The following is a 13,166-nucleotide window of genomic DNA, read 5'->3' on the forward strand; positions in this document are numbered from 1 at the left end:
CCCTGTGTCTCTCCATAACTGGCTCTGTTGTGTGTCTGTCTGTATGACTAAGATTCTTCTCGGTCTCCCTCTCTTTGGTCTCAGAGCCTCCGCGTCTCTCCAGGTCTCTGTCCCTCTCTGGGTCCCTCTGCCGCATCCCTGTCACTGTATGTCTCACCCTCCACCTCTGCCTCTGGGTCTCTGCCTCACTCCCAATGCTTCTGAGCACCCCCCAGGATGGGACCCCAGAAAGAGGAAGGGATTATCCCCATATGTCTCTGTGTGAGGGGTCTTCCCACCTGCTCAGCCCCTCCCTCCAGGACAATGATCCACTCCAGGGGGACACAGGGAAGGGCTGGTTTCAGCTGGAGCCTAGTGGGAGCCCTGGAGGAAGGAGGAGGTGAAAGAGGAGGAGGAGGGGGAGAAGGAGGAGGAAAGGGTGGGAAGGTCTGGGGAGGGAGGGGGACGTCGTCCTTGGGCTGGGGGCCAGGCCACCCGCTCCTGGGGAGCCAGCCCCACAGCCCCCGCTGCAGCTGAGCAGGTCCCAGGCCCTCCCCCCACTCCCATGCTCCCTTCCTGTTCTCTCTCTCGTTCCGCCCCCCGCCCTACTGCCTGTGTTCCTCACTCTCTCCCTTTGCTTCCTCTTCCCTCAGTCACGTTGCCTGCTGCCCCTGCTCCTTCCAAGTCTGTTCCTTCACTTCTTCTTCTTCCCCGGGACCCTTCCTTCTGTCTCTGTCTCCTTTGGGCTCTGTTTCTGTCTTCCCTCTGCCTCTCATTCCCTCTCTCCTTTTCTGCTCTCTCCTTTTCACTCTCACTGTCTTTGTCTCTGGCTTTGATCTTGTCACATCCTTCTGTCTTTCACTCACTGTCTTTTCTTCATAGCTCTTTACCTTCCCAACTGTCTCTCTCTCTCCATGGTTACTCCTTGTTTCTCTCTCTCTCTCCCCGCGACACCGCCCCCCCCCCAGGCTCCCCATCGCCCTTTCCCCCTCCTCTCTCCTCATTCCCTGGGGCCCCCTCTCTCCCCAGCAATTATCAGCTGTGGCTGGGTCGCTACAACCTGTTTGAGCACGAAGACACAGCCCAGTTTGTCCAGGTCAGTGGTAGCTTCCCACACCCTGGATTCAACCTGAGTCTCCTGGAGAACCACACCCGCCTCCCGGGAGAGGACTACAGCCACGACCTCATGCTGCTCCGCCTGGCAGAGCCCGCCCAGATAACCGATGCTGTGAGGGTCCTGGACCTGCCCACCCAGGAACCCCAAGTGGGGAGCACCTGCTACGCCTCCGGCTGGGGCAGCATCGAACCAGATAAGTGTATGCCCGGGCCAGACCCTGCAGCCTGGAGCCCAGACCCTTGGGTGTAGGGAGGAGGGGCTGGGGACCCGGACTCCAGGGTCTGAGGGAGGAGGGGCCGAGGAGCCACTTGGGGTCTTTTCATCTCTGTTCTGTAGTCACATACCCAGACGATCTCCAGTGCGTGGACCTCAAACTCCTGTCCAACGACGTGTGTGCCAAAGCCCACTCCCAGAAGGTGACAGAGTTCATGCTGTGTGCTGGATACTTGGAGGGCGGCAAGGACACCTGTGTGGTGAGCCAGTCTGTCCCCCCCTTCCCCTCCCTCCTGGGCCTCAAGGTGCTGGGGGAGGGGACTCGGGCTCTGGACTGCTGCTGAGAGCTAACTGGGCATCTGTCTCTGCGGCTTCCAGACTGTATCTCCCCCCAACCAAGCCTCAGCGCCCTCTCCCTGCCCCCTTTCCTTCCCACACCCCCATCCTGGTATCACAGGCACCTCCCTCCACCACATCAGAGTTCACCTGTCCCTCCCTCATATTTACTGTCTAGTCAGAGAAAGCTGTTTGGGAGAGGTGACATCAGAGGGGAGTCCTGAAGGTAGAAGGGTCCAGTAGATGGATTCCGCTCCTCTCCCACTGACCTGTCGGCTGGGACTGTTCTGGACCCTGCCCCCTGTGCAGAAACTGAACCCTGAAGTCCCCTCCCCGTTGGCCATGACTCCAGCCGCTGTCTCCTCTGTTGGAATCCCGCCGGCCCTCTGGCAGTGGACTGTGGAGACAACCGTGTCCTCTCCCGGGCCTGGGGAGTCACCGTCTCGAGCTCTGTGAGCCCAGGTGTGAGAGCTGGGGCTCCACAGGCAGAACCTCGCCGCCACGGCTGACCTTTGTCATTCTCTCCCCCTTGTGCTGCAGGGGGACTCCGGGGGGCCACTGATCTGCAATGGCATGTTTCAAGGAATCACGTCCTGGGGCCACATCCCATGTGGCAGCCCCAATATGCCTGCTGTCTTCACCAAAGTGATTTCGCACCTGGAGTGGATCAGAGAAACCATGACAGCCAACCCTTGAATGCCCCCATCGTGTTTCCTACCCCAGTAAACTCAATACGCATCAGATTCACCTCACGTTTGCTGTCCTCTGGCCTTCCAGGCCCTGCGCACCTGGAAGCTGGGGACCCACCCCGCCCAGTCTAGAGCCCAGTCCTCTCAGTCTCTCGCCAGGAAGCTTATGAGCTGGGGGAAAGGAAGGAGTAAAGTCAGGTGTAGACAAACCGGCACGGAGAGAGGCTCAGACCCTAAGGGGCCAGGCAGGGACTCAAGACCGGTTCGCACACCGGTTCACACACGCTGGGCCCGACCCTGCCCTGGGGAGAGAGGACGCCACGGAGGGTCACACGTGGAGGTTGTGAGGCACCCAGGTTTTATTGTGGCAGAGAAGTCCGGAAGTGGGGGGGGGAGGGGAATGTGGTTGCAGGCCACGCCTTTCTGGGAGGGGCCTGTTCCGCAGAAGGGCGGAGCTACATCCAGAGGCGGTGAATGTTGTGACCGGCCGCGGTCCCGACTGGGTATCCAGGGGCGGGGCTCCCCCTCTGAGGGGTAGGTGTCGAGACCATGGAGTGCAACTTCGGGGCGTGGCCTAAGAGGCCCAACCACCCAGGGGCGGGCCCTAGCTAGGCTCAGGGGCGGGGCCACACCAGCCCGGAGCGCGGCACGCCGCGCACAGAACTGGAGGGGGCGGTGTCGCGCTGCAGGAGGGAAGGCAGGTTGAGGACTCGGTGCGCGGGAACAGAGCCGAAAAGGGAAACCCCAGGCTCGAGGGGTGGGGGTTTGTCGCCTGTCCTCAGAAGGCACGGCCTGTTCTTTGGGAGCGGGCCCTCGAAGGGAGGTCTATTCTCCGGCGCGTTGCCACGACGGAGGGGGCGGGCCCGGTATGCGGCTGCGGTTACCGGTCAGTTTCCTGCGAAGCTCGGGTGCAACTGTTTAGAGAGGCTCGAGGGGGCGCCCCTCGGGGGTGAATGCACTGGACAGGTCCCGGCTGAGCTTGCGGTCCGCGTCGGACTGCAGTTCGGACGCGCGTCTCTGAGCGTTCTGCTGCGAGACCCACCGACGGCAGCTCAGACGCCGCTCCATGAAGGGCGAACTTCTGCCCCACATGCCCAAGTGGTTTAAGTAGTTCAGCACTCCTGGGGGCCGGGGGCTGGTGAGCGGCTGAACTCCGGGCCCCGCCGCAGGCCCCCCGCCACCCCTCGAGGCGGCCTCCCCTCCGGTCCGCCCTTATCCGGCCCCAGGCCCTGCCCCGAGTCCTCTCCCGGGCCCCGCCCCCTGCCCTGCCGAGGCACCGCCCCTTTCTCCCGAGGTCCCGCCCTCACCGGCCAACAGCATCAAGGCGCCGGCGCCCCAGCACAGGTAGGTGGTCACCAGGTAGGATACTTGTGGCCTCGGGTGTAGCGTCTCACAGTTGACTACAAAGAGCGTCAGACTGAGAACGATCAGGAACCCTGCACTGGGGTGGGGCCGGAAAGACGGACACAAAGGCTGGACAGGAACCCCAGGATACCCCCATAAAGAGAAGAGAGACAGAGACAGCCTCTCCCCTCCCACCCTCCATGACAAGCAGGTGTGTGTGCATACACAGGCACACAAACTCCTGTGCAGACACAAAGACACCCGGAGAGAAGCAGAAAGAAAAAGAGGGAAGCAGGAAGGAGAGACAGATGCCCGCGACACTCACCCCGACTGAGAAAGATGAAAGAGCTGAAACAGTGGGGCAGAGATCCCAAGAGACGTTCAAAGACAGAGTCGGCAGGACAGAAATCTTGAGATACACCTCCCCAAAGCCAAAAAGAGAGTCCTGGGGCAAGACACTGGGGGTATCTTCCCTTCCCCCAGGCCGACACTTACCAGTGCTGAAGCTGAGAGAACTGAAGACAAGGTCGATCTTAGTAAGGCGTCGGAAGACTGGCCGGAAGGAGAGGCACATGAAGGGGAGGAGGATGAGACACAGGGTCAGGGCCAGCATCATGAAGCCCATGCTCATATGGATGAGAACTGGAGGGAGAGGAAATGCTGCAGAGTCATCCCCAGATGCTCTCCAAGGTCACCCTCCAAACTCACCCTACCGACAGCCCATGAGCAGCCCAACAGACACCCCCAAAGTTTGGCTACAGACAACCTCAACATCACCCCACTTCCACCACCAAAGTCCCTTCTAAAAAATCCTAAAATCTCTCTCTCTCAGAGTCACCCCCAGGCACCTGTAAAGTCAAAATCATCCCCAATGATACCCTCAAAGTTGTCCCAATCACCCCCACCTACTCCAAAGTCCACCCTCGTAACCAACCCCACCCATACTTCCAAGGTGACCCCACAGATGACCCTTAAGCCATCCCCACTCACATCCTCAAAGTCACCCCATGGAATCATCTCAATCTTTTCTAGAGTCATCCCCACAGACACCTCCAAAGTCATCCCACTCATACTCCCGGAAGGCATCCCACAGCATCTCACAGTAATGCCCTCAGTATCACACCCAGACACCCCCAATAGCACCCTCAAAATTGTCCAAGACACTTTAGTTCCCCTAGTCTCCAAAGACACCCTGCTTCTGCTCAGGCGTCTCCCATTCACATCCCAAGGTCCTCTAGTGATCCCGTTTTTACACCCAGAACCTCCCCCCATTATCACCCCCATTCACACCGCAGAGCCCTCCCACAGACATTCTCCAAATCACCCACCTCGATACCCAGAGCATACACACTCCGATGTACACACAAGAAAAACTTCCAGATACTTGAAAACCACAGAACCACACTCAGTTTCAGTGAATATTTATCCAATGTACATTTCATAACAAGAGTTTTGGCCCCTTCTGAGAATTACATCTCTTTTTAGCCCTTCTCTACATTGCCTACTTTTGAACAGTGCAAGACTGTCTCAGCCAAATGAGCTAAGACTCCATCCGCTTTGTTTCTGGCAAACGGCATATCTCTAACACATAATCAGAAAGCAAAAGCTGGGACATATATACAGAATAGCAATAGTGCTCTGGGCATCAGTCACATAATCCTGGTTGAGAGATTCTCATGACATACCCTGCTTTCTGGGGGCCACCAAAATAGTCATATGACTCCACCTGAGTCAATCACAGTGCCCCATACCCCAGACCACGGTGATTGGCCCAAAGATGGGCATATGACCAAAATCAACCAGTCATGCTCTGCCCTGGGACTTTCTCTGACTGAAGCTGCCAAGAGCTCTCGTTCCTCTAGTCAGGAGGTTTATGAGCTTGGAGCTTCCTGGCCTTGGACCTAGCCTCATGGGGGATAGGAGATCTGATAGGGTAAAACTAAGAAAGGAAAGCAGACGAGAGGAGAAAGAGAGTTGAGATGACATTCAAGTCCCTGGCTCTTGTCAACCCAGAGATGAGCCCACTTTGTGGTTTGGTCAGAAGTAGACATTTGTGGCTTACTTCTCTGACTCACCCTCCTGCCTGTTCCCCACTCTCAGCCCCAGTTATAAGCTAATCAGTGCATTGCCTCCCTCTGGCCGCTATACTTGGTTTGAGGTGCTCATGTGACCCAGCCACACAAGACTTTTGCAGGAATGTTTTGTGTTCTTTTTCCTGCCAGGCTTGAGCCCACATTGTAAGCAGTTCTACCAGCTGTTTGTCTTCTCTCAGATCCATTGCCCATGCTTCCTTATTCTGTGTTGCAAAGACTACATTTCCCAACCCCCTTTGATCACTGGCTTATCAGTATATTTGGCTAATGGGAGGCACTGGCAGAAGACTGGCTCTGGAAGAAGAGAACAAGCCAGTGTATTTATTTCCCTCTCCCCAACCCCCACCTCAGCTGGTGTCTTTAGCAGTAGATTCATTTTTATTTTTTTTCTGTGATTCTAGCCACCTCTAAGCAAATAGCACTACGAGTCTAAGCCTTCCCGATGGCTCCAGCTTCCAGGCTCTGGTAATACCACCTCTTTTCTTTGTTCTTCTGGGCTAAAGGGTGTAGCAGCTTCTTGAGTTGCTAATCTCTGCTTTGCCTCACCATTACCTACTCAGCTTCTCAGCTATTCTGTTACCCATGAAATCAATCCCCTATATTTACTACCCTCTAAAGCACCTAGAATGATTTATTTTCCTAACTAGATCCTGACTTGCCACTAGGGGGAGCCTTGAGAATGAAGCCAATCCAAGTAGCCAAGAAACAGACAGATAGTAACGTGTCTGATACTATCACTTGGACTCTTGAATTCAGCCATGCCTGAAAGCATTCCTACTCCCACTCTTTTTCATTTAGGTGAGACCAGAAGTTCCTTCACTCAAGCTACTTCACGTTAGAGTTTCTGTTACTTGTGATCCAAAGACTCCTGACTAATTCAAATCCCTTCCATAAGTTGGCAAGGAGTGCAGGATTCAATGCTGCCTACATACCACCCACTAAAATCACAAACTGTAACACACACACACACACACACACACCCAGAATTGAATGTTCATCAACAATCTAGAGGGAGAAGAACTCCTCAAGCTGAGAAGCAATTGGTAAAGTCACAGAGGCAAAGCTGGATAAATAAGAACATAAAAATTCTGAATTTCTACACCTTAACAAAAGACCCTCATAACCTGTATGCTGTGTCTTTATGCCAACCATAAAGCATTGTACATTCTGAGCATTCAGTAAATGCTGGTTTACTTTTAAAAAGAGAACTGTAGGGGCGCCTGGGTGGCTCAATCGGTTGAGTGCCGACTTCAGCTCAGGTGATGATCTCACGGTCTGTGAGTTCGAGCCCCGCGTCAGGCTCCGTGCTGTCAGCTTGGAGCCTGGAGCCTGCTTCCGATTCTGTGTCTCCCTCTCTCTCTGCCCCTCCCCCGCTCGTGCTCTGTCTCTCTCTCTGTCAAAAATAAATAAACATTTAAAAAAAATAAATAAATAAAAATAAAAAGAGAGCTATAATACTGCCTTGTGTGCTTTTTAAGTGATAAACATACACAGTATATACAGAGACATGCTTCTGTGTGTGTGTATATGTATGTGTTTGTATATGTTTATATGGTCATACCGTTTAAGAATAGCCACTTTCTCATATGTGTAGAAAATATAACTGGAGGAACACATAAGAGCTTAAAAATGGCTTCGTAGCAGGGCCCTGGGTGGCTCAGTAGATTAAGTGACTGACTTTGTCTCAGATCATGACCTCGAGGTTCCTCTGTTCAAGCTCTGTGTCAGGGTCTGTGCTGACAGCTTGGAGCCTGGAGCCTGCTTCGGATTATGTGTCTCCCTCTCTCTCTCCTCCCCTCCCCTGCTCACACTCTGTCATTCTCTCTCTCTAAATAAGCGTTTAAAAAAAATTTCTTTAATGGCTTAGTAGCATCAGTCACCCCCCAGGAAGGGGAATGGGTGGGATGGGAGACAGAAATGTAAGGGAGACTCTTGCACTTGTTAAAGTGCTGAACCATATAAATATATTCCTCGTTCAAATAAAATAAAAGTAACTTAAATCTCAAAATAAAGAAAAAATTTTAAATCACACAAAGTTAACATTTAGGAACAAATGGGAAATGTAGTGAACATTCACCTCTCTTTTTTGTCTTCCCAGCACCTTTGGAAACCAGTCCACATCTGGGGAATTTTCCCCAATGTATGCATCCACACTTTCCAGTAAGGAAACCAGCCTCCCTTAAGGCGAAGACCTCAGCACGTGACCAGGATCTACCAATAAAGAAGAGCCACGCTAGACTTGGAATTCACAGCCAGAGGGAGGCCTGGACTCTCTTCTGGTAGGTGTGGCCACTGCTACCTGCAGAGTCCCAGGGCATCCGAGAAAGAGGTTCCCCAGTGGAGTTCAGGTCTAGAGAGCAAGCTGTAGTATGAATGCCCAGCCAGCCAGTCCTCCAGGGAACTTTTTGGGCATGTTCCCGATCACTTGGCCCCTGGAGCCCAATTCTCTGGCCACACAGAGATTCTTCAAACTCCCGCAACATTGTTTATAAATCCATTTCCTGCTTACACCAGGTTTAATTGGCTTCTGTTGCTTGTCATGAGAATCCTGACATATCAAAGCCTTACAAAGTCTCCTCAGCCCTTTAGAAATCCTGCTATCCCACCCTTGGGCGTCTACCCCAGGATAATTTTGCTCCACTAATGTATCATAAATATGGAAGAAAGTTGTCCACCCAGCATCCATTCCCATTCTTCTGGCAACAGCAACTTGACTTTGTTCAGAGGAACTCTGTGCCCACACTCTGTCCTTGTGCTTTCAGACAGAAATGACCCCTCCATTGACTCTTAAGAAAAGCGTGTGATCCAGACCCAGCCAATCACAGCATGACATCTTCCTGTTCAGTGCGGTGCGGGAGGAGTGAGAATCCCAGGGAAGTAAATCTGATCCCATCAGAGCTCATCCTGAGATGTTTGCTTGAGGGTACAGAAGACAACTTGCTGTCTTTTCCCCACGGTTGTTCACACAAAGGGCAGAATCTGGGTGCTGCTGATGCCCCATTACCACAGCTTGCCTGAGGGCCCTACACAGAGGAAGCCTTCATAGACAGATTCCCTAGACAGGCTTTGAGCACCTGGATCCAGCAGTACCTGAACTGGACTTTACCTCTGGACTTTACCATCACTTGAAAGCATGTTTGTCTTGCTTACACCAACTTGAGTTTGGGAGGTATACAAGAAAGAGATATTGAACATAAATAAGTAAGATTAATACCACACAGTGTTCTGGAAGTTTCGTAAACTTATTTGAGATCTGAAGTGACGATAGGTGCATTGGCTGAAAAACGAATTCCCTAGGATAATAATAGCCCACCCTGGTGTAGCACCTAATATGTGCCAGGCACTGTACTTGCTAATTCTTCCAACAGCCCGTGAATAGGGATTACTACCACTACCATTTTATTTTTTTTTTATTTTTTTAACGTTTATTTATTTTTGAGACAGAGAGAGACAGAGCATGAACAGGGGAGGGGCAGAGAGAGAGGGAGACACAGAATCTGAAAGGGGCTCCAGGCTCTGAGCTGTCAGCACAGAGCCCGACGCGGGGCTCGAACTCACGGACCGCGAGATCCTGACCTGAGCCGAAGTCGGACGCTTAACCGACTGAGCCACCCAGGTGCGCCACCACTACCATTTTAGAAATGAGGAAACTGAGGCACAGAGAGGTGAGAGAATGTGCCTAAGATCACCCAGCGACCAAATGGTTGAGCCAGGATCCAAACCCAGGCACTCTGGCTCCAGGTTCTGGACTGCCTCCTGTTGCAATGCTCAAAAGCACTGGAAACACACACAGAGACATAAGATAAAGCAAAATGTTTCCGAAGGAGCTGGAAATTTCCTTTTTTTAAAACAATCATCTTTTTAAAGGAACTATTTTCGGGGCATCTGGGTGGCTCAGTGGTTGAGTGTCTGACTTCAGCTCAGGTCATGTTCTCGTGGTTTGTGAGTTCGAGACCCACATCAGGTTCACTGCTGTTAGCACGGAGCCCACTTCGGATCCTCTGTCCCCCACGCTCTCTCTGCCCCTCCCCCACTTGCGCTCCCTCTCTCAAAAGTAAACAATACGTTTAAAAAAACCTATTTTAAAAAACGAGGGAGAAAATGATGGTGACTTTAACATCTAATCGTGAGGCAGATTGGTTTCCGGTGAATTGTAATGCTCTTCCCATGAGCTGTGACAGTCCTGTTTCCCTGTCTCCTCAAAAGCCATGTATAACTCCAGGAGACTTCTCCACAAGTCCCTTCAGAGAATCTCCAGAGACCCTCCTGAGAATTCTAAACATTTATCCCCAAGAACATGCAAAGAACTTCCCCCAGAGATTCCCACCCCTGATAATTTCCCAAGATGCCCCACTTCGAGTGCCCCATAGTCTGTCCAGCCTCCTACTGACCGGTGACTTGGCCCAGGCTGACACACTTGTGCTTCCTGCAGTCTGTCCAGAAGCCCAGGTAGCCAGTGTAAGAGCCCTGCAAGTACGCCAGACGTCCATCCACCACGCTGAGCATCATCAGGGTTGCGAGGATGCTGAAGACCAGAGACCAGCCCCGCAGGATGAACTTGCGGTCCTCCTCCCAGGAAGAGACCATGTCCGCTGGGAAAGAGTAGAGTTCCTCGGGTCCACATCCACCTGCACCACACTGCTGCAGCCTAGTCTCCATTTCCAGCCACAGCCACGTCTGCACCTCCACCCAGACCCCAATCCCAACCTCATCCCCATCTCTGATCCCAAATGCACCCTCACTCCCACCTCTAACCCTGACGTCCAGCCCAGCCTTCGCCCACAACCCCATTCGGAGCCCAGACCTACCTGTTTTGTCTCCACCCCCATCCTCCAGTCCCTGTTCCCCAAACCCCAGCTCCATCTCTGCCTTTGACCTCAACTGCTTCTCTAGACCCCTGTCACAAATCCCCATCCAGGACATGGACAACTGCGACGTGGGTTCCACAGTGTGCTCGTGAGGCCAAGACCCGTGGTGCCAGCAGAACGAAACGCCAGTGGCGTGCCCTGCGTTCACCAAGCCCCCTGTGATCCTACCAGACTTCCCAACTGGCAGGGAAATCCTGTCCCTCCCACTATTCACTTACCTCCAGCCACACGAGACTTCACAGGGTTCCTCTCACACCGCGAGCTTTCCTACCTCAGCAATTCAAGAAGCAGTCCAGGCTGCTCCTTCTGCCTGGGGCACCTTTCTCCCACCTGTGCCCAGACTGCCTTGGCCACCCTTTAGATCTCACCTCCCACGTCACTCCACCCACATCTCCCATCCTGAGCCTCCCAGCCCAGCCCAACTTCAATTCACCCTTCAACTTCAGTTCTTGGCAAGGTCGCCCACCAAGTGCTCCCTTATCAGTGCAACACGCAAGTCTCCTTCACTGGCATCCCTTATCTCACTACTTTTTCCCTACCCATCTTACCGAACAGACCCCCCTGAGGGTAGAGAACAGATCTCTTCTTTTTCCCACTGTACCTTCATCACCTGGTACAGAGCCTTTGCTGGTTGTTAAAGTAAAAAGGTAACAATTGAGGGGCACCTGGGTGACTCGGTTGGTTAAGCGTCCCACTCTTTTTTTTTTTAATTTTTTATTTGAATGTTTATTATTTTTGAAGAAGACAGAGAGACAGAGCATGAGCAGGGGAGGAGCAGAAAGGCAGACACAGAATCCAAAGTGGGTTCCAGGCTCTGAGCTGTAAGCACAGAGCCTGACGCGGGACTCAAACTCACAAAGCAGGAGATCGTGACCTGAACCGAAGTCGGATGCTTAACCGACCGAACCACCCAGGCGCCCCAAGCATCCCACTCTTGATTTCAGCTCAGGTCATGATCACTGTTCGTGGGTTCAAGCCCCGCATCAGGCTCAGCACTGCTGGTGCGGAGCCTGCTTGGGATTCTCTCTCTCTCCTGCCCCTCCCCCTCCTCAAAAATGAAAATAAACATTTTTTAAAATGGTAACGATTGAATGCATGGGTGTATGAACTGGTAGACACATCCATGGTTATCTATGTATAGTAATTCCTTCCTGTCCTGTGGCATCTCTCAATTTGGATTTCAGAGAAGGTTGGGTCTAGGACTCAGGCACGAGCTTTGGAGGATGGAGAAAGTGTCTTTGAGAGTCAAAATCAGTATCTGTGAAGTGCAAAAAATTCAACAGGTTTCTATTACAATGGGTTCTCGATGCTTTTACACTTCGTCTTTATGACAATCCTGTGAATTATCATTGTCTCCTTTGACAGTTGAGGAGTTAGATGGATATTTGTGTAATTAAAGACATAAAAGTTTGCGGGTTTCCTTTTTTCTTTTTTCTTTTCTTTTCTTTTCCTTTCTTTTTTATTTGTTTGCTTGTTTGTTTGTTTCTCAAAAGTCTACCACACGAGCCAAAAGAAAGGATGGAGAGAACGCAAGCCTGGATTGGAGGTCTTTGAGGTCAGAGAATAGGTCCCTGAGGTCTCAGGAAAAGGTGAAGAAAGACAGAGACAGTGGAGAGACGTACTGAACTTGAAAAGGGAATAAAAGGAGGAAATCAATTCAGGAAAGGCCCCGGGAGTGGGGTGGGGTAGGGGCAGGTGGAAGGAGGGAATTATAAATTCAGATCTCAGGCCTTCCAGAAACTGTAAGAACTGATCTCAGAAATGCTGGTGCCCCAGTGCTGGTTCAGCCCTGCCCAACCCTGGCCCTATTCTGGCCCCTCTCTGACCCTGCGCTTTCTCTACCCTGATCATTCTCTCCCCCTCTCCCCCACCTTTGCCCAGTCCTGACATCTCTCAGACCCAGCCATGACCTCTTCTTGACCCAATCCTGACCCTGCCCATACCTCACATGGAACCCACTCTGACCCAGCCCCAGCCCCCATGTCACTCACACAGGGTAGAGCATGAGTCCATGGCCAATGTCCCAACCGCCTGGAATCTCTCCAACTGTCATGGAACCTCCCCCCCAACCGCAGATGCAGGCCAGACTGAAGCCCTGAGGCCTGCCTGTGGACAGCAGGAGAGACCAGAGAACACAGAAGAAGGGTCAGAGAGATCCAAACCGCCAAGGGCCAAGCCTGAACCTGGGAGGGAGACCAACAGACTTCCAGGTGGCCATGGAGGTGCCTGGAAAGAGGGGCTAAAAGCAGTTGGTGACTGTTTAGTGCATCTGGGGACTGGCCTTACGCTGCATCCCCACATGTCCCAGAGGTCCCAGTCTGGACCCCAGAGCACCCAGCCAGGTTTCCTTCCAGGAGCTCCCAGTAATACTCAAAATGAGATCGAAGTCTCTCCACCAATTACTTACAGGCCCCAGGTCAGAATCCAAGACTCTCAGCCCATTATCCATAATCGCCGGGTCAGCATCCAAGAGCCCCCGTCCATTATCCATAATCGCCGGGTCAGCATCCAAGAGCCCCCGCCCATT

At 52.6% G+C, this 13,166-nt stretch overlaps 2 protein-coding genes across 4 annotated transcripts in view; one reads left to right on the forward strand and one right to left on the reverse strand.

The window, feature by feature from the left end:
• KLK1 (kallikrein 1) overlaps nt 1–2,419 on the forward strand; it is a 5,245-nt gene extending 2,826 nt beyond the window's left edge. Inside the window, exons 3-5 of the mRNA XM_049622294.1 lie at nt 1,009–1,295; nt 1,433–1,569; nt 2,186–2,419. Coding sequence (XP_049478251.1) covers nt 1,009–1,295; nt 1,433–1,569; nt 2,186–2,341 — 580 coding nt within the window. The 3' untranslated portion in view covers nt 2,342–2,419. The remainder of the gene's footprint in view (nt 1–1,008; nt 1,296–1,432; nt 1,570–2,185) is intronic.
• A 256-nt stretch (nt 2,420–2,675) lies between these two features.
• LOC125915709 (uncharacterized) lies at nt 2,676–12,733 on the reverse strand. Of its 3 annotated transcripts, none has more exons than XM_049621674.1 (5): nt 12,631–12,733; nt 10,163–10,363; nt 4,174–4,320; nt 3,642–3,734; nt 2,676–3,455 (listed from the first exon to the last, which is right to left on the reverse strand). In XM_049621674.1, the coding sequence occupies exons 1-5, from the start codon at nt 12,650–12,652 to the stop codon at nt 3,253–3,255; spliced, it is 666 nt and encodes a 221-aa protein (XP_049477631.1). In that variant the 5' UTR covers nt 12,653–12,733; the 3' UTR covers nt 2,676–3,252. The 3 variants fall into 3 exon arrangements, with proteins under 3 accessions (XP_049477631.1, XP_049477629.1, XP_049477630.1); XM_049621672.1 differs by having other exon boundaries at nt 3,642–3,770; XM_049621673.1 differs by lacking the exon at nt 12,631–12,733 and adding an exon at nt 10,858–12,611 and having other exon boundaries at nt 3,642–3,770.
• Nucleotides 12,734–13,166: the final 433 nt, after the last annotated feature.

This window comes from Panthera uncia (genome assembly GCF_023721935.1).
Source record: "Panthera uncia isolate 11264 chromosome E2 unlocalized genomic scaffold, Puncia_PCG_1.0 HiC_scaffold_19, whole genome shotgun sequence".
NCBI classification, from domain to species: domain Eukaryota; kingdom Metazoa; phylum Chordata; class Mammalia; order Carnivora; family Felidae; genus Panthera; species Panthera uncia.

Bases quoted from the DNA above. Each gene is read 5' to 3' on its own strand.
- LOC125915709 (XM_049621672.1), bottom strand. From the start codon at position 12,652: ATGGACTCATGCTCTACCCTGT. The intron at 10,364-12,630 runs GTGAGTGACATG...ACTCTTTCCCAG, and splicing joins GGACTCATGCTCTACCCTGT to CGGACATGGTCTCTTCCTGG. The intron at 3,456-3,641 runs GTGAGGGCGGGA...CCCGGCCCCCAG, and splicing joins CGCCTTGATGCTGTTGGCCG to GAGTGCTGAACTACTTAAAC.